The 27,228-nt window shown below is 35.7% G+C and overlaps 1 protein-coding gene across 9 annotated transcripts in view; it reads left to right on the top strand.

Annotated features, from left to right (window-relative positions):
• The window catches only part of LOC131668423 (diacylglycerol lipase-alpha), a 72,703-nt gene that overhangs the window by 1,361 nt on the left and 44,114 nt on the right, over positions 1-27,228 (top strand). For 7 of the 9 annotated variants that reach the window (XM_058942563.1, XM_058942562.1, XM_058942561.1 and 4 more), the window contains one exon: positions 5,715-6,020. In XM_058942563.1, the coding sequence (XP_058798546.1) occupies positions 5,926-6,020 (95 nt within the window). In that variant the 5' untranslated portion in view covers positions 5,715-5,925. Of the gene's footprint in view, positions 1-5,714; positions 6,021-11,873; positions 12,128-21,445; positions 21,481-27,228 lie in introns of those variants that run through there. The other 2 variants (XM_058942566.1, XM_058942564.1) reach the window with 2 other exon arrangements.

Here is a 27,228-nt window from a genome sequence, read left to right as displayed (position 1 = left end):
CATATTTTCATTTGACACTTTCGTTCACTCTTGGTATAATAAAACCGTAGAGAAATTTCACGCTCGAAGCACCAATTATCCATCTATAATTAACCCAATAATTATAGTCTCGCGCGCGCCACCCAATAAACAAACGAGCGAAGAGAGAGTGAGAGAGAGAGAGAGAGAGAGAAAGGAAATGGAAGCCTTTGAAAATCGATTCTCTCAATTATAGCGCTACTGGCGATTCGCTGCAGCTGTTTTAATCATTAAAATCAAAACAAAAGTGTCCACTACATGAGTGCGTTGGATAGTCCAGTTTTGGGAGAGAGGCTGCTTTCGGTAGTGAGCTTTCAGCCCGCGGGAGAACGTCTTGGAAGCGTTGACAAAGAGCTTTGTTCCGAGAGTGCCCCAAAACGGATAATCGATCTTGATAGCGCACCAAGAGCTGCTGCAGTAAATGCGCGCTCGCTCTCTGCCTGCTCTCTTCGTCCTTTCCGCATATCTCAGATATATATCAATTTACCGATGCATTCTTTGCTTTCCTTGTTGTCTTCCGGCTGTGAGCTTTCTTTTTTTATTATACGAAAAAAAAAATGCGCAAATATTGATTTTAATCAAATCTTGTAGCTGTGAATATTTAAACTGATTAGACAATTGGAATTCGTATAACGGACTAAAATCAATTAAAATTAAAAAATTATACGAACCATTTTGGCGTTTCAATCTATGGTTGTAACAAAAGATGGAGTTTTTGTCTGTACTCTGAATTAATATTCTCCATGTATTATATGTGGTAATTTATTTATAATTACAGCGTTTCCTTAACCATTTATACCTTCAAATAATTGTCGTCATCCATTTCATAAATTATTTGCGCTTATCGTTGAAGTAATTACAACGCTATTACGAAGAAGCTAATTTTCAATGTGACGTATATCATAACTTATTTCATACTTATTTCGTATAATTTTTGTTCACTTTCTAATCGAAATAAGCCTATCTCTCTCTCTCTCTCTCTCTCTCTCTCTTTCTCTCTCAGTAATCTCATGAATTGTAAACACGCGGCACCTGCACGTCCTATGCCGCGAATATCGCGAAAATTTCAGTAAATCATGTTCGCGGTATCATGAAGGCGAAGTCATTCAACTGATAGGTAGTCGCATTTATAAATAATCGAAAGTCATAACAGACGAATTTTAATGCAACACGCTTTCTAAATCCAAAATCAACCGGAAAGGTTCTCAAAAAAAGAAGGTAACGGTCGTCAAAAATAGACTATGCGGATCAGTCTCGTATGTATATTTTAAAGCGTGTGAGCAGCGGCTACGACGTCGACGACTAATGGATTCCGCGGAGGGACGCGAGCTAAAAAAAAAAGCATTCGAGAGCTCGTCACGCAAGTGTGCGAGCTTGATTAGTAAGACTAATTAGTCACGCGATAGCGCGTGGTGCATTTTTCGTTCTCGTGGCTTGAAGCCGTTGGCCGACAAATGCTGGGTGATTTTTTTCAACTTGTCACTCTGGGCGATGAATGTGTTGCTGACACAACTGGGATCGATAATATGAATGAATCATTGAGGGGTAATTCTAAGGAACGTTCTTTATCGTATCGATCGAAGGAAATGTGTACAGGGACACGCTATCCCACCTCTTACAGAATTGTTGGAACTTTTTGAATACAACTTGCTTAATTTTTCCAATTAGAATATTCCTCTAACAAATTGAGGAGATGCCAGAGGATACAAATTGACTTTGAAAGTTTAAGGAACTCGGCAGTACGTACCGAACAAGTGTACCATCACTCGTCTATTTATTCGTTTGTTTCAAAATTAAATTACATGACAATTTGACGTGTGCCACAAAATTATGGAAATGGTGAATTATAAAACAGTGCTTAAATTTATTCAACGAATATTACATTTTCGTCCAAGTAAACCCATATAAAGGTTTATTCTATGAATGAAATATTGCAATTTATTCATCGAATATTTATATAGTTGATATTAAATATTTTTTTACGTTTTGATATTAATACTTCCATCATCAAAACCTCACACATATTTATATAATATGTACATCGTGTTATGATTTATAGAACAAGCGCGTATGTACAGAATCAAATTTTAATGAGAGCATATTGTAATCGTAGTAGAGGCTGCTGCTTCCTCCGGGGGCTTCATGCATCAATGTAGCTACCGACTGCATAAACGATAAAAAAAATATAGAAAGAGGGAGAAAGAGACCCTTACACACCAATTAGAAATTTGTTCACAACTCTTTTTTTCAATCCTGACCGCATATGTATAGCCAGAATGGCTTGGTCTCAATTAAAACTACCGTGCTGTAGGTGACTATATACTTGCGCGTAACAACAAATTTTTGCGGTTCTGGCACCTGCGAAATGATTTAAGTTTGACACGCTCCCATTGCACGGAAAATGAAATGAACGATTTACAGCGTCTCTGTTTTGTGGGTGACTGAAATATACGCGAACATTGAATTTGCATTTATCAATTCTGAGCAATGAATGAGGATTGTAGGCCGCTTTACAAAGGAAAAATAAAAATAATCATAACACTTTTTGTCTTATCATTTCTAACATCGAGTGCAAAAATGATTCCGTACACGTATTCGAAATGAAGCTTTTTCCCTCGAACAACAACTTATCAATTTAGACGATGAGAGTGTTTTCTCTCTAATTGACTTTTAATTATATCAATCTTGTTTAGTCCGATTCTTACCATTGCTTTAAACTCGCGTTAGCTTGATGGTTCTACCAAAATGCATCTGTAATACACCCTATGACAGTAACAAGATGTATAATTTTGTTACTAGACAGTGTCACGCTTTGTCGTCCAACATTTTTTCAAGGATGGAATTTCTCTTTACAGCCCATTCGCACCACATAACAAGACAAAAGCTCGTTCATCTTAAAGATACGTTGCTTGCGCGGCCATAAAACGCCAACGCACGCGCATAATGTAAAGCTACTTCGAAAACTATATTCTCTATGACCCGTAGTACGAAAAGGAGCAGCAACTCGCTCGAGGTAATCGTTTGAGGGTGGCTTGATAGGACACAACAACGGTGGCTCGTTAAAACTGACTAGTAACTATCTGGCTGTTCTATTTAACTAAAATTATTTAACTATTTAGGTTCGTCAATGCACAATATATCCAAATTATACGATGTAGCGGCCGCCGCGCGATACCAATATTTTTTATAATAATTGCTTGTTTCCAAAGTTTTTGTTTTTGTCACACTGGATGAAACTTCAACGCGACAAGAGTGTGCATGTATATTATTAGGAGGATTATAATAACATTGCTACGCCGCACTAAATATTAATGAACTGGCTGTTCGCGCGGCCGACGTGCGCGGCAGTCAAGGAAACGAGAGACCAGTGCTTCAATTCCGCCAAATAGTGATCAATATCGTAAAATTACTAATTATCTTTCACTATAAAGATTCTTTGCTCTAATTGCAAACGTGCATTTTGATGGGATCAACTTCCACGAAAGCACGAAAGTTTTTTTCTAAACTGCGTACGTGCAGGTAAGGTGTTTCGCTATGATTAGAAATTTCCTCTTTCTTTACCGTTGGGCAAAATGGGTTTTGAAAAGTTCGTCTTTACTTCTAATGGCTGCTTTTACGAGCTTTTAGTTGTAGTGATTATATTTTTATCATATTACGAGATATGATGGAACGAAGAGTAGAGGAAAATGTATTTAATATTCAAAATCTCGTATTCGTCTAATAAATATAACTATATACCCAGGAATGTATTCCTTGCAAGAGTACACACGTGAAATGAATAATTGAAAAGATTTTCGCAAAGTCACATGTATACAAAGATACTTTTCAGTTACAATTTCTTTATTTGCCCAAGATGGACGTATTGACAATTATAATTTGACGAAGTAATGATTTTTTGAATATAAAATAACCTTACTCAATGTCTGCATTATATTTATTAACTAATCGAGCACTTTCTTGTCGATGATAATTCGAACATGCGTAATCCATTTAATTATTATTAGAAGAACTTGCTTTAATTATCAGTTCTCTATGTATTTCAATAATTATTACACATTTTTACATCAATGTGTAAGCATTTTCTAGACTCACATTAGAATAGGGTTTCCAGCGCGTATTGCTTCGCATAAAGTATTATAGGGGAGAATCTATTTTTAAAGTCGAAAAACTTATTCAATATCACACAACCAATCACTAAATTTCGGCGTACGCAAGAAAAGTCACTCTCTTTTTTTTTGTTCGTAAAAATCCAATATTTCTTTTTCTAAAACTCAAATAGGGCTATCGAAAATTCAACAAAAGTAAGAGCCATCCAAGCTCACGTAGGAGCTTCCCGTTCTCCTGATCTCTCAAGGCTGGGAACCAGCCATACCACCAGCTCACATCGCTGCCTGCATTATACATACGAAGTGTGGTCTCTCCCTTTTCTTCAAAAAAAGAACTCAAGATGCTGTACAGTATAGTAGAGAAGGGTGAAGGTGAAGAACACTGATAGGGGAGCTCGGTTGAATTTCATTATTTTAGGGTCCTCTACTTTGCGAAAGTTTAGCGTACATTTTTGTTCTTTTCAGTTTTTTTCCTTCTTCATACTGACAATTTAAATATCTGGTGAGTCATAACTGCTTTGTAATTTTACTCAGTAATTTTTTTTTCAAAATGAAATCAAAGTAGTTGTGATTATATTAATTTTTTTCTTCAAAGATATACAAGCTTTTTAGTTTAACTTTAATAATGTAGAAAAATAATTCTTTTTTTTTTTTAAAGAATTGTTTTCTTTTGTGAAACGCGTATTCATATTGAAAGTCATATATATACAAATCATACAAATAAAACATTAACACCGTTCAAGTGTTATCCAGTAATCAAGTAGAAATGTCAAGATACCATCAGACACATAACAGTGTGATTGAAGCTTCAGCTGCCACCATTATCATCAATAACATGTCAAACTCCACTAAAAAAAATCTCTCTCATTAATCATTGTCTATCAAAGCACGTCGAAAAGTCGATAATCAAGATTTTACACACAATAGCAAAAATATTTCTAAAAACATTTCTCGAATACGGCCCTAGACAAAGTATCGAATAACCGGAAGGGCAACGGTGCAACGGGTCAAACTATGGCTCGTTTCCTTCCGACATTTCCGGAAATCCGTTACAAGTAAACCTCACCTGTACATAGAACATCATTACTCGACTATACAAGAGAGAGAAACAGACAGACAGAAAAAGAGAGAGTGAAAGAAAGAGAGCGAGAAATAGGGCCCTGCGACTTCCGTGCTACTCGTTATAGACACTCACTGTTTGAATCGGTATATTACGAGTGTGGGCGTTGGTTGATATATACACGTTGCAGCAATAGACTGAGTGAAATTCTCTCAAGCTACAAAGAAGGACAGTTACGGCAACTTTTGGTGTGCATGTTGTCGGGGTGATATTCTTAGTTATTTATACTGAAAACACCTGCCCTCATATTTCTACAATTTTCATATGCAAACGCGAGTTGTTTCTTTTGCTCTGCGAATCTTTCGTAGTGACGCATATAATATTACCAGAGACGGCAAAAAGACGCTGATAGACAGACGGTTTTATCGAAAAGACGTCGGAACCGATTTGCTATAAAAAAAAAAACAAAATATTTAAAAAGAAAAAATCGTAACTAACGCATCAACCGATATTTCTTATTATAACTGCAGGCTTGGTGCGCATTACAGCGACGACGACGACGACTCGCCAAAGTAGTAGACAAGTCGATGAAAGATGCAGCAAAAGCTGACGGCGATGACGATCGTTGAATCTTCCGACCGATTAAAATCATCAACTACGGGACAACCAGTGACGATCGCGCTCGTGTTAAAATGTTGCCGTTGCGTGAGAGATTCATCGTAGAAGAAGGGAACGAACGATATGCCCGGGATCGTCGTGTTCCGCAGACGATGGAGCGTCGGCAGCGACGATCTTGTTGTACCTGGCGCTTTCCTCTTCGTTCTGCATCTGATATGGTGAGTGCTTACCTACTTTACTTTCATTTTTTTAGAATATTTATTCCACCTTTCACTTTTTTTGTCTGAAAAATTTTTTTTTGTAAATGATTTGTGTTAATAGTCGATGCCTTCCAAATAACGTAATAATCAAATTCTTAAGATAAATTTTCTTCTTTTAACATAAGTCAAGAAAAAAAAGTATAATATGGATAAGGGCGAAATGCTACCGAAATGAAACATCTTTCGACTAAAATCCAAAAATAATAACTTAAAATAAAAAAATATTTAAAAAAAGATATTTAAGCTCATAGTTTTTGTAACGGTTTGAGTGTTCTTTCTTGTCGTTGTCTATTCTTTGAAGATAAGGTTGGCTGTGTAAAATGATATTATAATTAAAATTAACTATATGCGCTTTATTAAATGAAAATGAGAGAGAGAGAGAGAGAGAGAGAGAGAGAGAGAGAGAGAGCGACTACTGTCCGAGATTGAATGCCTCCCCAGCCACTTTGAATCTGTCTCGTTGCGCATTTCGCCTAATCGACCCCACTAAATTGTCCTCGCGGAAGTATAGCAGATGCAATTGCATTCGCGGCCCCAAACAGCTGGCGAATATTCTCCAAGCCGTGAAAACGTGGCGACCGCGAGTAAAAGCGGACAATGGAGTCGAGTGACTCTTACCAGGCTTTACCCACGATATTTCTTTAATTAAGAACATTTACAATTAAGAATGCAACACAACAGAGAATATTTCTTTCAAGGCAAGATTATTTCGCTCTCGAAAAGTAATTTTAATGTTATTTGTTTAGCACCACATAGTTGAAATTACCATTTGCGGAAATTAAATTATTACTCTACATTCAGTAATAATGAAGAAAGCTTTTTTGAATTTACAATGCAGCTTGGAACTTTCAAAATAACAGTGTTGATCGAGGTAACTTTTATATTATAAAGTTCCGCGAACAATTTTGGTTCATTGAAATAAAGAGTATATTATGTAAATTGATCAATTTTATTTCAAACAGTAATGGTCTTCGGATTGCTATTATAGCTTTGCTCTAAAACTTGCGTTAACATCGACGAAAATATAGAGTTTCTGAACAATTCGTTGTAATAAATCAACCACTGATAAAAAAAGACAAAGTGGATCGATAAACTTTGTACATACGTGTACAGTTAAATTATCAAGTACCGACAGAATGATATTGTATTGTTTTAATGGATCGAAGAGGTGCTGATGGAATAAAACGGAATACTTTATAAAATTAGAACGGAAAATATTGAGTTTCTTAATCAACGTTGGCATGCGCAAATCACATCGGTATAAGAAATTGACGGAAGTGAAAAAAAAGGTTCTGTGCAGTCGATTGCCCCAGTAATTTGGCCGTCGGAAAAATGTATATTTTTTTCTAACAAGCTAACAATTTCCTAGCAAAAAGAAAAGAATTACTGTGAATTTCGCAAAAATTTTCCACTCTTGTGCGCGCACTTAAGCTTTCCTGAGGTACAGAACAACATGTAAAGTACAACGAAGAGAAAGTAATTACAGGATTCAGAAAAAAATAAAGTGTGTATCACTAAAAGCACTGTAAAATACAAAAATCACATCCTTGCATTCGTATAAGAGTGTGAGTAGGAGAAAAGGAGCTCTGGATGAGTGCACTAAAACAGTATGAAACAACGGCTTTCATCAGAGCTCCTTTAAAAGCGGTCTACACCATTTGCCTCTTTCGCATCTTCGTACTTCAAAACGCCCTTTCTACCTCTTTCACTCTCTCTCTCTCTCTCTCTCTCTCTCTCTCTCTTTCTCTCTCCTGCCCATACTATTTTAAATGTCCGTCAACTCTTTTGCGCTTGGTACGTTTTTCTCTACCTACTGTCTGTGTTTACTTTTTCTCTGCAGTTACTTCGCTACGTGACTTTCCTCGTGTATACTTTTTTATCACGGGCATCTACACTAAACTTCATGTTACATTCTACTTTTTGGTATTTTGACGAAATGAAAATAAAACCAATGTTAGCAGCTGTCACAAATAGATGGGTGAAAATTCTATTTTATTTTCGAAATTGTTTGTGTTGGAATTACAATATTAAAAGTTGTAAGTTAAAATTACGAGAATAATCATACCAACTATTCTTATAATTTCATGCAACATTATTCTGAACAAAGTACTTGAAAAAAGTACTTCAAGGTTTATCTGTTCACGAATCTTTCGAATATCTCCTCTAGCTTGACATTCTTCATTTAGATTAATAATATTTTAAGTAAAAGTAACACGTATTTTAAAAATAATGCTATTGGATATCGTTATTCAGAAACTAGAATTTTGAAAATGGCGAAGGGCTTATTATATGCAGCTACTTTTCTTCTTTTTTTCGTATATTTTATAAAATTAAATTTAGTCCAATGTGTCTTGTGAAATTTACAAAAACGACAACTAATCGAAATTCACTATTAAAAAAAGTATATTTTTTTGATAAAAAATTGTTTCAAACTAATGAAAAGTTATAGGACGACAATTGCGACTATTTATTATTCTCGATGCAAATTTCTGAAAAATAGTAAATTAAAAAAATTTTTCACCGTAATTTTAAGTAAGAAGCCTATTGAATGAAAAAAAAATAAATCTTATAAATTTCAACTACAGTCACATTTTTAATACCCATTACCACCCATATAAATGTTTACAGGTCATTTTCCTTGAAGTATCAAAGTTTGTTTAATGCAGCTTTTCGCAGTAATTCGAATCTTTTACAACCACACTATATCTCTCGCTGCTTTTGGCCTACAATAAACCCAACTTTATATATTTACAGTAGCTATAGATTTCTTATCGTCGAGTGATTTTCGCTGCAAAGCTTCTCTCATCCTTTCAGATAGATCCGTTGAAAAGTAAGAAACATCCAGCTGTTCGGAGTTTTTATGCTTATTCAGTGAATCGTATTGTTGAGGATATAGAGAACAAAAATAAATAAGAAAATTGAATTATCAGTTGAATTTTTTATTTGTTCAAAAGAACAGTGTCGATTAGTTTATATGACAATGTATCCATAAAAATAAAAAATCCAGCGAGGAAAACAATGTTATATGAAATCCAATAACCGCTCTACAAACTTTGAATCATCTTACCCTACTAATCTCAATAACTTTCACATACAATTCACTAAGAATTAAAATAATCTGTCTCTGCTGAAGCCAAACGAGTAGAGTGGACGTGTCCGAAAATTGTCCTCTTAGCGGCAGTTTTTGCATTCAACCGCCACAGTCGGAGGCTAGCAGCACTTCTGATTGAGTCTGAGCGCATTGCCACCACTGCCGAATTTTCTCTCTCATTCTTTCCCTCGCTTGCCTTTCAGTTTTGTACACTACCGGTCCACAGGTCATCCTCGCAGTTTCCCCTTTCCATCTCTTGACCTATTAACCTCGGAAACCGTATTTCCCACCAGGTTCGTATAAACTCTTGGATCCAAGTTAGCTTCACGATCACGAAAACGCCATTTCGATTGTGCGCGTGTAAAGATCCGAGCAGCGATGGATAGAAGAGAAAATGACATATTACAGAGCTTTTATACCGATTACTACGCCGACTAATCAACGCGTGCAATTGAAGCCTTAAAGTTTTTATCTCTCGGACTTTATAGATCAAATTCGATTCGCTATTCGTGGCACGTGCTTGCTACTTACGTTTCCAAAGCGTCTCGGTAATTTACAGGCGAACAAACGGGAGGGAATATTACCGTTGAGATTTATCACGCATAGGCGTCTTTGTGTGATTTCGAAAAATTCAACCTTCTTTTCTTTCTCCAAATTTTGTAAATAGTTATTTTCAGTTAGAGCGATGATTTTCTTAAAACTTGTAGTTTATTGAATTTAAGGTCGATGTTAGAAAGTTTCTTGAATTATCCAAACTAAATTTAAATTTATTTGATCTGCTATAATTTTACTATATTATCGAGTATTCTTGGTCATGGTTTGGGGAGAGTACTTCAAACAATACATCATTTTGAATCGTACCGCAGAAAATAAAGTAAGTTATTATTGAAAGCCAATGCGCATATCAATTGATTCCAACAATTATTTAACAGTTGTGTTTCATTAATCTGCTTTATGACATTGTTAATGCTTTTAATTACTCATCGTTAATTAAATTCGTTAACACATTGCAGCATTGTGTACCAAAGAAAATCGTTGAACTTTTTAAAGTTTATAAAGTCGCCAGCGGAAATGTGGAAAAGAAGCATATTATACTGCTATATTCAAAATGAAAAAATCGCCGAGTAATCGTTGATTTACAACGACGATCAATTATGTGCACGGTACATAAAATTACGAAAATTAGCTGAAAAGTCAGCAATATCTCAGGCGAGGAACTAATTGAAAATTGGCAAAGCGCCGCGTGTGCAAACAATGTGCGATGCTCGCACGCCGTTGGATCGCGAGATAGCCAACTATACCCCGCACTGTTATGCGTAGCGTCAGCCGATATGCATATATTCATGATGTCTATGAGTTAACACGTGTGACAGGGCTTGCAAGTTCCCTTGTCTCTCTCATATACGAGCTTATCATTACAGCGCCCACGCGATTTGCCAATTTAATCGACGACGCGAGAAGTTGCTCGCCTCACTCTCGCGCATTCGTTCAATGAGTGGTCGCGTAATTTGACGTTACTGTTCTTTACTTCGATGCGCTCGTGTTATTGACTTTTTGTCTGTGTTTTTTTAAAGTAGGATCAGTTTAATTTTATTTTCAATTCAACTGATTTCAGCTTGATTCTAATCGATTTCGAAACCAACTAACTGGCTAAACGCGCTGTATCTGTGCTCAGTTTTTTTATCAACCCGCAAAACGTAGAGTTAATGTATGCATCATGAACTTCAATCGATTGTCTATTAATATGAACAGACGCGCGTAGGACAAGATGTGTTATACTACCCACGCTTGCATCAATCTTTATTCATAAATTTATCAGGCCTTCGTATGCAAGCTCGTTTCAATAAACGATTGTCAATGCGCTGCAAACAAAATGCCACTTGTTTCAAAGTTTTCACTCTTTTATTATTTTATTATTTGGTTCTTTCTTTTTGATGTATTTTCCAATGCTATTTAAAAGAATGTAAGAACGCGTATTGTTAAACTTTTATATCACGATTGAGTAGTTTTGCTGAAAATTTAATTCACTGTAAAACTCGCAAACCACAAGAGAAATCCTTATAAGAAATACGATCAAATTGCAAAGTTAGTTTTTTGAGCTTTTCAGTAATGATTTATAAACTCTTTCTATACAACGTTATAATAAATTCTTTTATGCGAACACTTTACTAATTTATTAAATTCATAGCACAAATTTTCGCATACTTATATTCTAAAGGTGAATCATTTATTGCAGCACATATAACATGTTCTTATCACGCACACATGCGGTCGAAAGGAAATATTTGATTACTTGATCAAAAATAATCGCTACCTATCAGCATACTGTATTTTTAATCGCACACACAAAGTCATATCGACATAAGACAAAAGCTACACACGGCAACATTGTCCACAGCCAGCGGAGAGAGAAAAATCAATGCCCTAAAGGCGACCGTATCGCACAAAAATCATCCGCACACACGCGCGCGCACATGTGATTTTCACACAAAACCCCGCACAGCATCCAACATACATCTACTCTGCCAAAGTCTCCCTATGCCGTTTTCTCTCTCCCACCCGCGCGTAGTGGATACTGCTCCCCTCGTTATCGTTCTATAATCCCCCTTGCTCTCTCTCACTCATCCATCGTCCCCTAGCTGTCTTGCCGCCGGCAGTAGCAGAGCCTACCGCGCCGCCACACATACCTACGCTGCTCTCACTCTATCTCGTCGTCGGTAGCAGTCGAGATTCCATCTCTCGTAGCAGCAGTCGAGACTCCGTATCCAAAGCTTATCGTAAAGATATTATACAGTCTTTTCCTTGTTTCTTTACGAGATAGTGTATGGATCAAGTGATGTGCGTGCGTTGTTACTACTGGAGTTTCTACGACGGCGAAAATGCCCAGCCTCGTGGCGTTTGGACGACGCTGGCGCATTGGCAGTGACGATCTATTCGTTCCTGGGTTTTGCCTTGCTTTTGTCCACTTCTCTGAGTGAGTATATTCTGTAGTACACTTTTAGTTGTACTCTTTGTTTACAATACCTTCATGCTCCTATGGCGATCGATTCCAGGTCATTTGAGGTTAGATTCTTCTCCGTTTTTTGTTTCTTTTTTAAAGGTTAGGACCTATACGTGTGCGCAAGAGTAAGCGACAGAGAGGTGTGTTTGTTTACCTTTTTCTTGCTAATAGGATTGTTGCACAGCTGATTCGCGTGTGTGTAATGTCGCTCTCTGATGTACCACTTACAGACATATAGTTAGTGCTACGCGCATACGTTTACGAATGTTTACTATGCCGAATTAATAAGCCACGTTTGCTTGAATGAAACAAGGCACCTCATTAACATTGCACGAACCGTTATTCAATTTGCGATTGAACGCATGTTATTTTATGTAGGTATACGACGATCGTACATTTTGATGTATTATTACGAATGCGGGTGTCTACTAAATTTGTAATAGTTAAAAAAAAAGGCGTAAGTCGGTTTACACACTCATCTTAAAGCTCGATCAATAAACTGCCACCGTGGTAATTAAATTATCTCCGGTCGTCGATGTTTCATCATAAAGTCAAATTGTTGATCAAAGTCGAAAATAATCGTGTGATGCTCATGAATTTTGATGAAAAACAAACTGATAGGAAAAAGAGAGTGCAAGATGAGGACGGCAACGCGAAGGTCAACGACGCCTCGTTGTCTGCTTTCATTCCAGGCACATACACAAAATATAGCAAAAGCCCAGCAACAGCCTCTTGGTCATAGAGACCTATACAATCTCCATACTCCCAGTCTCTTTCGCTCTTCCTCTTTCCCTCCCTCTCTCTCTCTCTCTCTCTCGAAATGAGATACGCGGTGAGTTCAAAGACCGCCACCACGCGCCAACTTCAAATTGAATAGCTCTGGAGCATATAGAACGACGACGTCGTCGCCTGATAGGCTGCTGTGTACTGTAAAGTAACTGGCAAGACTGTTAGTTGAATGACATTTATTTTAATTTTTTTTATTTATCTTCAAAAACGTTTCAGCACTTTCAATATCCACTTTTATTTTATTTGAGTTGATGTTGGTGATTTCCATTGAAGGTCTTGGATAATGTGATTAAATTGGTCCAAACCTCCTTCGGTATTTTTACGACTGTATGCTTACAGACGTCTGATTGAAAGAAATATTCGTCTACGTCCACAATTGTAATTAAATTAATTGTAGGATTCTTGTGTAAATTTCTCTCGCGGTATTCTTTAAAACTAATTTCTCTTAAAACCAAACTCATTGCGTCCCCACAAGAATCTGGTTGCTATATAAGATACGCGTCACTTGCTATAAATTAGGCCAAAGCAAGTCACTTCACAGGGTAAGGGTGGTAAAAGCGATCATGTGTAGCATAATTATACTGAAACGGCTCCTGGGGTAAAATCGCGTTAGTAGTTTCGCAAAGATGCCTCGAGGGCAAATTGCGCGTGACAGACGTTTTCACCGCGCGTGGATTTCGTTTTCGACATCGTATTGTGCACATGCTACGCTTTCATTTTTTCTGACTTTGTTACGGAAGACGTTAAATTATTACGTCGAGTTCTGCGACGTGTAAAGCCTTTTGCAACTAGACACTAGCTTTTGAGGATGAAACAAAGTTTCATGTCAAATTTACGATGCTGAAAAGCGCACGTTTGTCCGGACTGCTCAAAGCTCCTTATTCATTTCCATCGCACGTAACTTATATTTATTGTTTTGGCGCAACTTAGCGTGGCCGTTGTTGCAAAATTAATTATTGCAAATTTTGTCTTTCTAAATTTTAATTCTAATATTTACCGCTTTATATTGAGTAAGTTGACGATTTAATAAAATGTGTTTGGAAGTTTGGATTGGATGTTAAATATGAACTAAACGAGTGCAAATAAATTCATCTACTTGATAATAATTGTATTGTCAATTATTTCATTGCAGTAACCATACAGTTAAAAAATCAGAGAAATTGCCAAAATCTAATTGGAGGAATGTTTTTATTCAATCAATAGACGGAAAAAAAGTAAGAAACAAAGTTGTTTTAAATTATTATTGTTGATTGCCTATTTCATTACAGAGCTGACAATATCCAATATATTTTAATTTACTCAGGATGAACAAGAAATTCATCACGGTACACAAAAATATTATCGATAACGAATGAAAGTAAAACAAAAACAATCTCCCACATTTAAAATTTTACTCATGTCTACACCTTTCGTAAAACCGCAATATTAGTTCCATAGGTACAATAACCACGAAAATGCCCATATACTGAAGTAGTCTGTGGTATTGTATTCGGAAATTCCATGCGGAGCGCGGGATCCAACTCATTCTGATATACGGTAATACAAGCGAACCAGCGGACCATTACGTCGTCGGCTGGGTCGTTTAGAGAATCCGATAAATTTCTTCGACACCATTGACGATGACAACGACGGAGGGTATAGAGCGAGAGAGAGAGAGAGAGAGAAAGAGAGAGAGAAAGAGAGAGAGAAAGAGAGAGAGAGAAAGAGAGAGAGAGAGAGAGAGAGAGAGAGAGAGAGAGAGAGAGAGAGAGAGAGATGTGCGTTGACGATGACAACTAGACGGGCCGAGTAGAAAGCAATGTGGAGCGATGAAGTTTCAAGACAAGATTTGACTTGCAGAGCGTCACACACGCTAGTCTTGACTCTAAATTTGAGAATTTCTGAATGCTGAGCGCGTTTTCGAATGTAAATTTTAGAATAAATTGGGTCTAAAGTGCAGAGATTTGTATGATCACTCGAGGAACTTTTCCGCGTAACAGACGAAAGTCAACTCATTTGTCTTGGCAGAAAAATGACAAGACCGTCAACGAAAACGCTTGCATTCCTTGTGAAAATTTACCTCATATTGAACGCCAACAAGAAATATGTTTTTGCTTTTAAATTTCCAAAGGCGCCATTCTTTATAACCCACTTGGTTACACTTTATCATAACAACATCGTTGCGGTCGTAAATGAAAAAGAACAGGAAAAAGCGAGCGCAAACGATAAGGTAAACGAGGCCAACAACGTCGATTCTCATCGCAAAATAAATGGAGGCTAATGTCCTCGCCCTCCAGGAGTAGAAAAGGGGATACATCAGCGCGCCCTTTTTTTTCTTAAGTCCGCACTTGTGGAGAGAAAAGCTCCTTTTGCGATTTGTGCGAGAGAAAGAGCAAACTATATACGGTTGGTGTTTAAAGGGGGGAAAGCCGTGTGCGCTTATATGAGTGACATACTTGAGATAGTAGCGACATATATGTAAATATGTAGGAGCTTTTTTATACTCCTTAGAGAGAAAAGAGTCTTTATGATTCATTTTTCTGGAAAATGAAAATCGCGAGAAGCTTACGCAAGGAGATCCTCCGGTTGGATTTCACAAATTTTTCATGTCTGCTTAGGAATTCTTTATTTTGAGGATATTTATTAATGAATACAACATTATGAGAATAACAAATTTCATGCAGGAAAATGAAATCACCTTCTAGAACTTAAAGCTTTTTAAATTCAAAATGGCAAGATAGCATCCTCGATAAGTTTCGAACTACTAGAAGACTTTAGAAAGTATTGAGGTGTTCAAGCATGCAAATGCTGCAATTCGCTCTTACAAAGCTCTTTTTGTTCTTTGAACCATGTCCACCATTCACGCTTCATCAATTTCGTTAATCCGAAATTCAAAACTAATGTTTCTACTTGTTTCCGGGTCAAGGAGACAAGGTGCTTAGCGTAAAATTGTTCATAGAATTATTCTGGATACGAGGTGAATGGTATTACGACCTCCATGAATCATATAAGAGGGACAAACGACCAAAACCGCAGCTCGCACTCGTCAACGTGCACACGACATCCGTTACACGCAGTTTTTTTGGTGCAAAAGTTTGCTAATCATAAACTCGATTTATAACCGGTCTTACGTTTTAGTTTTTCATTAATAGTTTATACGCATAATGGTGTTGACCCGACCATACGCAGGTGACGTGGTTAGTGTGTGTTTTTGTCAAAGTGATTTTTAACTAGATATCAAGGTAATTTATAGCGTCGGTTTTTCCCGGGAAAAGCGCAAACTGCATAGGCCGTTGTAGCGTTTCCTCTGTAAATTATTAGACGGATATAAATTCATTTCTCCACAGTTCACATCGATTTCCAGACTTTAACGAACAACAGAGTTCCATAGTATCATAAGCAACGAAGTAACGTTTACGAAAAATTCAGTATATTTCCAGATCAATAAACACATTTTTTCGCTTTAAAATCCTTGTAATATGATCAAACCTGATGTGATCGTATATTTGGCTTTGAAAAGTGAGTGCACACTATCGATTAATTATTCAGATAGATGCAAACACAAAGTACCGTTTCCAATAAACATTGAAAATTCATTGTTGACACGCGCACGCACGGGCGCGTTCCGAAATGAGCATCGTTCTCGAAGAGTTTTAACTCTGTTAATGGATCTCACAAATAAAACCGAATTGAAAACCGAAAAAACTCATCGTCTATTTCAGGACGGCGCTCAAGGATTGAAATACGGTCGATTCGCATTGACGGATTCAAAACAAACATTTATTGGTCGAACAAAACTTCCGTCAGGCAGGCAGAAGAAATATTTGACATCTTTTCCGTTGTTTTTCGTTTGAAAGCTGCCGAAGCGCGCACACAAACGAGGCTTAGCGGACAGCTCGGTTGAGTGGAAATGAATTGGCAAAAGCTAATATAGGAAAAGGCTTACAATTTTGACTTTTGTAAGCGGACATGTATATACGTAGACGCCAGAATATTGCAATATTCCCACTAATAATTCTTTTTACGTTCAGTTAGTGATTTTTTTTGGTTGTTGGAAAATTGAAGTCTCTCGAATTTGAGTTTGAAAAGGCCATTCATTTATTTTTTCATTTTAACACGTTCGACGGAACGACATTTGCTCGAACAAGCATATAAATAAAAAATAGAGTTGAAAGGAGGAAAGGCACGTTATTAAGGCACAGAGCGCACAAAGCTTTAACACGGGTGAGAGCACAAAGGAAAGAGTCACGCATACATAAACGTAATCAGTTTTAGGGATAGCTGCTTACGCGTGCGCTGCCTATAAAAAGTGCGCGCGCACACACACACGCACGCACGTACACACAAGTTTGTTAACGCTATAGTGTTTTATTTTTTATTTTCTAAAATTATGTTTTAATATATTTTTTGTCTACTGTATAAATCATCTCGATACCTTGTTCACCCGCTCATCTATTTTATAAAACTTTATGCTACTTAACCCAATTAATTTCTAAAAACATAAATTTTTTTATATATTCGCTCAGTTGAAAATCTATTATAATTGAAACAATAGAATTTGATATGCACTTTCACTGATCTCTATGATAAAAAATGTAAAATTTCCTGTAAATTTGAATATGTCCTAATACGTAAGTTTCTCTATTCGATGCGTGATTTCGTTACGGGGATTGTCGAGATGTCTCTTCAAAACTATAGTGAATAAAATTCCATAACAACATGCGTGGCAATAAATTATAATTAAAGTCATAATAATACAAATTACGCTACATTCGAGTGATAATATGAATCACATAAACCTTAATTTCACACGAGTAATACGAGAATACATATATAGTTCACCAATGAAACAAATAAAAAAATATGAAAAAAATCCGATACTCCCCAAACAATCGTCGCCGTTCATCCAGTCCAATAACGTAACATCATGTAGCGATGAAATAATTCCCAAAGGTAACCGCTCATCGTCTATACTCTTCTTCATACGTATAACCTGAAAATCGAAATGTGTCGCCCCTTTTTGTCGGCACAAGCTAATTAAGCGCGGGAGCGTGTCGGTGACGCCCGATCACTACCGAATTTTTAAAGGGGGGTGGGGAGTCTAGAAACGGGGGTCGTACAATCGATATTATGGGTTGCGCGCGCGAGAGCAATTTCACGCAGAGCGTTTGATTTTGTGGAATATTCCTTTGTAGATGGTTTTTTTTTATTATTTATTAAAGTTAGGAAAGGTACGGCGGTGGAAAGTGTGCCGAGAATTTTTGTGGTTTTGAGCTATTTCTCGTGGCCCTATCGCCACTCTGCTACCGTATACATGAGAACTGGAACGCGGATACTAGCATTGATTATTTCTGCCTGGCAATCAAGATACATCTATGAAATTAGATAGATATCAATACATATAACAATTTTTTTTGGACATTATTTGATAGCTACGGGAAAGCATTTCGTAATTACCGAATATTTATTTGTAATTTTGAATGAATTCTTAGAATGGGAAATGCGTTCTTGAATTAAAACTTTCTGGTTTCATTTCTCTTGATTTAAGAAAGATGTTTGGAAATTCTTCAAGTGAGGTAGAAAAATTATTTGGAATTATTATTTTTTATGTGGTGACTAGAAAAAATAGTATAGCTATTTTTTTACAAAATAAAAAAAAATTTGATGTTGGCTTTGTATGAGCGTTAACGTCTCACATTTTTACAATTTTCCATGAATCTTTTTAAAACTTGGTATACATGTTTGTTTTTGTGGTACGAGTATGTTTTTTTTTAATTATGCAGCATTTTAACGCATAGGAAAAGATTTATCGAACTTTTTAGAAAGCGTGGAAAAGTGAAATAAGGTATACATTTGTGTATGTGCGTTAACGTTTCGCATTTTTACAATTTTAATTCGACAAATCTTTTTGAAAACTGACACAAACGGTCGCTCTTATAATAAAAGTATGCCAAAATTTCATAATAAACTATAAAAGCACCCTTTTCTTTGTTGAGTTTATTGTAATTTCATGACAAAAAACAGTAGTTTCATTCAAAATGTAATAAAACGGGGTAGGTATCATCAAAAAATTCTCGCGACAGTTCATTTTAAAGGACAAATAAGAGGCTTTAAAATGAGCTCCATTACCGAAAATTGAAAAATATATTTTTATCTTCAAGGAAGTATACGACCAGAGTAGCTGACAATATTTTTTCGTAGTGAAAATGTATTCATTCCAGCCAACACACGATTTCAAGGTAAAAATTATGAAAAAAGACATGCATTATTTTGAATATGTTCAATTTCACAAGATATGTGCAGTTTAATAATGTAACACACAAGGTTAAAATCCAATTACCGTAACATAGTCAAGAGCACTTTCAACAATAATTCAACACTCGTATGTGCGCATTTACGCATATATTCGCGGGAGAGTAACGTGCACGTTAATTAAGAATTTACAGTGTTCACGCAAGGCTTTAAGTGAATGTGAGAGGGTGGGCGGTATAACAACCTGATCAAAGGGCCTTTTGGACGAGAGAAAGCTACGTTGTTATGTAATAAGCGAGAAAATGAGAGGGGGGAGGGGGGCAAAGAGAGGTAAGTATTCGCGATTCGCCGCGTACACGAGCCTGATGCTTTCTCTCTAGCGCTAATTAAGCAAATCCACGCGGATGGTGGGATTGAGCATAGCAAATGCTTGATTTTAAGGACAAATATTGTAGCGGAAGAATATTTTGTTTTGCTACTACATATTAGAATGAAGTGATTGTTTAATCAAATCGATTTTTAATTTTTTATCTTTGGCCAGGCGATCGTTGCTAAAATTGCTATAGTTGCATTTTATTTTGATGATAATAGCATTCAATGCCCACGAGAATCAATGGCTTCTGACATTAGCATGATAAATTATATTTCTCATTGTGGTTATCTAAATTTTTAACGAAATGAATGAAAGCAATCTTGAACATATACTTTTTCTAATTGTTAGATGAATATTTTCTTACAAAGCTTTGTAACCACAGCACAGACAATACTTTGTATCTATGTAAGTAACTATTAAATTGACAAATTATTTTTCTATGTAGTTCTAGTTGTACGCTAAGCACAAATTCGTAGTCATTAACCACGAATTAAAGAATAATGCAGTTTTCTGTTTTCTTATTACCTCCAGTCGGAAATGCTAATACAAGTGATACATTCGGAATCTTATTACAACATTTCATCAACCTCTATGATATAAATTTAAACTTTATGTTTTCCTGTACGCATAAGAAATCTTTTCTAAGAGCCGCCTAGTTTATGTTTATAGAGGACTTTAATAACTCCTAATACTTAATAAACTATTGTAACCAACTATTTATAATTCAAAATCTTATTAAACATCCAACTACTTTGTTGGATTTATATAACACAATCGTGTTTCTCGAAGACTGCACTAAATATGATGTCAACAAAACAATTTTATTCGTAAAATATAATTTCGTTGTTAGCTGAATCCTCTCGCTTTATTTTTCGCGCATTAACTTTAACAACTCAGAGTACAAGTGCGTGTTTTGTTGGAGTGCGCAACGTAACATCGTTGCAGCTTGACTAGCTTAATGAGAGTGCAAATGGACCCTCGCAGTATGGACTGCCTTGTAAATAAGAACGTTAATGATTGCGTTATTCCAAACATAACTGACGGCTGTCTTTTTAGGTCGTCGGATGTGACGAACAAAATTTTAAGATGAAAATTTAATAATTTTGAAATTGCCGAAGCTGAATTAATATTATAGATTATCGGTAATTTGCCTTTGTCCAAGCGTTGAATTAGCTGAAAAGCTTTTAGTGCGCGGAAAGCTATTCTGCACCACTCGAACAGAAAAATTCGTGTCAACAAGAAGCTTTTAATAGTCAGGCCTGGTGCTTTTCTATAAATAATTCGAACGCGCGCACAGCTCGTCGAGACTGTTAACCGACTAGGTATGGACGTCCTGATGCAAACGGTCAAGCGTACGCGCTCAAAGTGATTCATGCCTGGTACGAAAATGCAATTTCCAAGATTCTACCTCATTTCACGCATGCTAAACATACGCTCGTTTATTTCTGTTATTTCCGTATGATATGGGCAAACACTTTCATAAATCAGAAGGATAATTTCTTTTTTGCAACATTTCAAAAGACTTACACAATCTCGAAATGTACGGCACGATTCATGAAAAATTTTACGGGTTTAGTCGTAAAATTGGATTATTCTTAACCTCCCGAAACACAAGGCACAGCGATAAACCGTGAAAATATTTACACCATCCGTCACAGCCTAGCATGCACAACGCGAAAAGCCATATAAAGATACAACAGACAGACAGGAAAAAAATGTGAGACAGGGCATCGAAAATTCCGTGGTAACGATAACTTTACAAAGCACCTTGAATGCGTGCTTCTCTCACTAGTGCGAAACTGTGCCGAATGTTGATTCCCAGCACGACAGTGTTATGTACGTGGTTATGTGGCGCTACTGCTGCTCGCTTGTTGTTTCCCGACCGTAGACTTTCTCAGTTTTGTTGAAATTGGGGCAAACTTGGTAATTTATGGTAGCACGAGGATTTTACGATTATATCCGTTGGTGGAAAGATTGTAGCAATCAAGAAACTACGATGTACGATATGATGTAATGTGAAATAAGTGTGAAATAAAACTATGTGATGTACGTGTGTCTGATAATAATAATTTTTTTTTAAATTGAATTATATCAAATTTTATCTTCTCATCTTTAATGGTTATGTGTAAAATAATTTTGTACTTGAATACAGTAGGCTAATATATTATCAGCTTACAATGATCGAGTACAATATTTATTTTCTGAATTACGTACAGTTGACGAAGCAAAGTTTCAAATCTTTTGATCGAGAAGTTTTACAGCCAGAATAAAATGCACTAGATATCCTGTAGTCTCAACTCTGAATTAATAAGTTTCAACTCTAATTGGCTTTATACAATAGCTACGGTATCAGTTGAAGTAGGGTACGTACGATATACGGCACAGATTACTCGAAATAATTAGCAACGTAACTTTGCAACAAAAAAAAGTAGGAACTATTTTCTTTTTTTATTTTGCAGATTAAAGTTCACTGGGTCAAACGGCTGAAAAAGAGATATAATTCCTCTAGTCTATAGCTCTAACGAGAGTACAGACTTATACAGCCGCAATCGGGTGAAATTCAAGTGGAAGCTCTGGCGCTTGATTTGAAAAGACCATTTGTTCCTATCAGCCTTTTTGGATTTCCTTTTCAAGTTTATATTCGACGAGTCGAGATGTACTGCGTCAATGGCAAGCTCAGAAATAGATATGCTTCTCGAATTGCAACTGCACATTTCTGCTAATTGACTTTAGGATATCGCGCGTCTCATTCAATAGATTAACTAAATTAAAAAAAATCTAATTAAAGTGATAGCTTTCTTTTATATGGCGGTATTCAATTTCCCAATGAAAATATTGACTCAATATGATAAATTTCACAAGAAAATCACTTCAGTTCCATTATTGCCGCTTGATGGTTTAGTTTTTATAAATTATTATCGAATAAATTTCGAATTTATAAACTAAAAAATGTCTTAAGTTTAATTTCAACTAGCCAACTTTTTCACCTTTGGATATTGGATTAACGGAATTCTTCTGTGAGGAAGCTCAGTCATTTAAAACTAATTTATAAAGCTTATAATTCAAATTGTTTAATATAACATCTATTTTCTATATACTTTTACATGGGAATTTTTTATTTGTATATTAATCATACTTAGTTCGTTAAATGTTTCAATTGCAGAATGACGTGTAGTGCTAGATAATTTAGAAATACCAATATTATATCTTTCATTATCAATTTGAGGATTACAGAATAGAGTATGTTATTTTATATTTTATACCGAAAGCGAACGGTGAGTCACAAATAAAGAATATTCTTTTAATGTTTCACCAAACTTGTAATTGACAAGTCTGTTTAAATTTTCGCAATTTCAGAACATTCACTTCTTAATTTTCACAAATGATACAACATATGATTTTACATCATATATTTCACAAATACCTAAAAGCTCTAGTAATTCTTAACTTAAATTTATGTAACAATTATCTATTGATATACAATAGTGAAATAGATTGTTTTTATTAATTAATGGCAGGTATTCATATTCGCTAAAAGTTAATGGCGATTTTTGATTGTTGATAAATTATATTCAACAGTTTTCATATCTTAAAAATGATTTTTTTTATTTCTTCAAGCATACTTACAATATGTCTGACGACAATCGGTAAATTGTATTATAAACATGAATACCAATACATTGTGATTTTAAATCTATTATATGATGGTACTTTTCCTTGATCTGTACTAAAAAAAATGAATTAACTTTTATTTTACGAAATTTACTTCAAATTTGATTAAATGGTGCTTTGTATTTCTTGAATCTTGAAACTCTTGGAGTTGTGTGCATTATATTCTTCGCCAGTCGATTTGGATGTTCCATTAGTCGGTTAATGTATCGTCTGCGGGTAAAAATGAATAATGATAAAAATTAAGCTATTAAAAATACAAAAATTTCATTGCGGTTAATATGTTGTCTATATGTTAATATCCTCCCATTCTTTATGCAAGTCTTTAGATCACTCCAACTTTTACAACACCAGAAACTTTCAAACGATTAATTAAGAATTAGTATCTTTTACGTAAATCGTCAAATTATTTTTTATACAAAATTGCAATATTTACTTCTAGTAATGCATCATATTTTTTATTCCAATATCTGATACATACTAAACGTACATACATGCAAACGAGAGTAAAACAAAGAGCCGTTCATCGCAGCGCCACTTATACAATATATTTGCATCTCTATACTTACTATTTCCTCTGCTTCTCAGGTTGTCTCCATTCTCTTTAATTCTGTTAGGCAGCACCCTTCGTTTAATACCAGTGCGCTCTAGCTGCCCTTCTTGTGCAACCCCGCCGGGGGTGTCATGAATTGTAGCCTACTATACGAGAAAGTACTTAGCAATGTAATACGTATATTTCTTAGTAAAAGCTTTGAATTGTTGCTAAAGGACGAATATTTATCAAACTATGTGAGGTTGTATAAAACTCTTGATTGATATTTTTTGTTTTTGTAAAAGAATCTGTAGGTTTCTTTTTCCACGTATAGAAAATTTTTGTCATTCTTTTTTTAATGATATAAATGAATAGATGACGCCTTGAAATCATGTCAGTTAATTAAAGTTCAAATGTTCCTCGGTAGAAGTATATTTTATCCTGCTAATAGGATTTATTTATCTTAGTTTGAAAATAATTTGTTTACTGTTATCTGATAAGGAACTATCAGCATTTCAGTAACTAGTCAGTAACTGGTAAACAAATATTAATCTTACACTTTTTCACCAAGCATCTCAAAGTCAGCATAAACGCCAACTCATTTTTATTTTTTATCATACACGTGATTCTCTCAGTTTTCCACGAAATTTAATCCATGCAGCCTCGAGCAACCAAATACATCTTGAAGTTTCAGCTTTAGTGGCGAGACGTAGAAAAGAATATGTACAGCGATAGGAGCACAAGTCTGAGTGTTATATATGCAGAAGCATGAAGGGTGGAGCGAGAGAAATCCAAGTGGATTTGCAAAGTGGGGGTGCGAGAGAAACTGAACGATGGGGGATCAACACTCCCTTTTATATACCATCCGACTACCGTAACTTCAAACTCTTTGCTATACACTTCGAGTTTTTTAAAATTTGTGAACGTTTGGTCTTCCATTCGATGACGCAATGCTATTCGTTTTGCTGATACCAAATGTTCGCGTTGCTACACTGTCCGAATTATGGATGGCAAATATTGTTCGACCGACTGTGTGTGTTTAGTTGAAACTACGCGTGTTTATATGGCTGTTTAGACGGCAATAGTTAGTTCATTGATTGCGTACGGATATTATAACGTGCTAACGTTCGCCATAAGAAAAAGATATTTAAATACGAGAGAATTTGATAGTATGTTTTGTTTAAGAGAAAATACAATAAAATAATTATTTGAAACAGAATAAAAATCATTTTTTTACATACATCTAATTAATATTAACATAATAAACTAACATCAGATTTGACAAAATTTTATTCATTTTAAGAACCCTCTTCACAATCTACTTCATTAACGAATGTAATAAGCCGGCTGATAATGACAGACAATTAATTCAAGAGCTCCCAAGCAGCAATATTACAACGCAATTCTAGAGAGATGAGGACTTTACCCTGTCATTCGCATTGTTTGATACAATCACTCAAAATGCACTCCAACCTATAACAGCGTCCCGTAAAACACTCTAAACTTCGAATATCGCCATTTTACCAAAACTCTCGCGAGATTTCTATTCCAAGACAGCAAGTAGTAGCTTTTCAACTTTCTTGTTTCGTATTTACACGTAATTGTGGCATATGGTATAGATTTCGCGGATGCATATCCCAATAGATGAACGCATTATGCATCCGCGCAGACGCCGTTTAATATTGACATTTGCATTAGTTGCTCGTCGTAGTTGCTGCCATAAAACAAATTACGATAGTATCGATCCACAACCTTACACTTCTTCGATTGACGGGCGTATAAGTTTTTTTATTTTTTGTTGGTGTAGTTATACTGTGTACTTACTTTTACTTTTGGAGAATTTTCACTTGTCAAGCTGATGTTCAACTTTCTCGTAGGCGAAGTCACATGACTGACTGCTTAATCATTTTGCATAAATGGATGCGAAACTGACAGCAAATGAATTCATTTATGATACACCTTCAAACTGTTTAATGAGGATAAGATTTAAATTTTAAATGCACAATTTTCAGCAAGTGATATTTTACTTTTATAGTTTTCGAAAAATGGCTCGTTAGTATTTTATGATGATCAGTGATGTTTAGCGCGCTGAGCTTGCTCTTTTGTTTTGTTTTGGATTCATTTTAATGCACGAATATAGATCAAAACTTTTATTGGCTAAATTGAAAATTCGAAAATCCAATATATATTAAATATTCCTTTGATTTGATATGAGATTACAGCCGACGATATTATTTATTGGTAGCAGTTACGTTGATACTCATGATTTGAAAATTTTATCAATAAAATTAAAAAATTTAAAGTTAAACTTTTACATAGAGCAAAATTCAATTAATTTCTTTACCAAGGTATCAGTCGAACATTATTTTGAGGTTAATATGATTAAAGTAATCGATTCATATTAAATTCACGACAACTATACTAATACACTTTTCGAAAACTTAATCGTTTACGAAAATCTGCAGTAATCTTTCACAAGCGTACACAACACTGATCACGTGACTATTTTTCAGCGAATCAGATCACGAATAAACTGGCTTCACTTTGTCAGATTCTCTGTGTTATAAGAGGACTATTAGCAATTCATTTGGATGTATCTTCTTTAAATTTAGAGATTCTATTCATAACGAATTATTCAATGTCGCCACGTAATGAATTTAGCAACTGCGTAACAAACATATTTAAACGTTTTTGTATAAATAACGTTAATTGATAAATATACTTCGTTCATGACACTTTACTATTGATAACTTTTCCTTTCTATTCCAGGTGAGTATCCAGCCAAACATTCTAAATGATTTCGACAGCCCAATCAAGTAAGTGATAAACTTGCGAGACATCAAGTCGCTCTTTAGAAAAGCATAGTCGCTCTCTCATCACGGTAGTGACCATTAAAGCAAACATTGACACAGCAAACAAAATCGTCTGCGCTCGCCGCGCGCATAAATAGCTTAATATTGAACGTCTTCTTCTTCATCTCTGCCCCTGAAGCAAAACTATCTTCTTAGCTCCCATCTCCACCAACAAGGAAGAAAAGTACAGCATGACGAGTCATTCACCTTTCAAGCTCAAAGCGAGAGGGAGTTTAAACAGCCGCAGACGTAATACTTATGCACGCGATCGATTCCAGTTTCCTAAAAGGTTCGCCGATCGCTCGTGGGGGCGCGAGCGCGCATGACTAATTAAACCTTGCTTGCTATACGATACATGAGAGATGCCTGTGGATTTATCCTCCTCTGTTATGTTTTAATTAGGCGTTAAACTTTCAAGGGGCGCTTGTGTTCGCGTGTGTAAGTTTCACTGCTGCATGGGAAATTTGAAGCATGTGCACGTGCGATGCTCTCTGCCGTGGAGGATTGTCTTGCACGAGGGTGATTGTACAGTTGATAAGTTGACGATGGGTGTGGCTTTTGGAAATTTATTGTTGTTTCAATTTTTTGTTAATTGATGAGATTCGATGTTGTTTGATTCGATTAATCC

Source organism: Phymastichus coffea, unplaced genomic scaffold (assembly GCF_024137745.1).
Source record: "Phymastichus coffea isolate CEN01 unplaced genomic scaffold, Cenicafe_Pcof_1.1 PCOF00077, whole genome shotgun sequence".
NCBI lineage: Eukaryota > Metazoa > Arthropoda > Insecta > Hymenoptera > Eulophidae > Phymastichus > Phymastichus coffea.
This window is presented reverse-complemented; position numbering and strand designations above follow the sequence as displayed.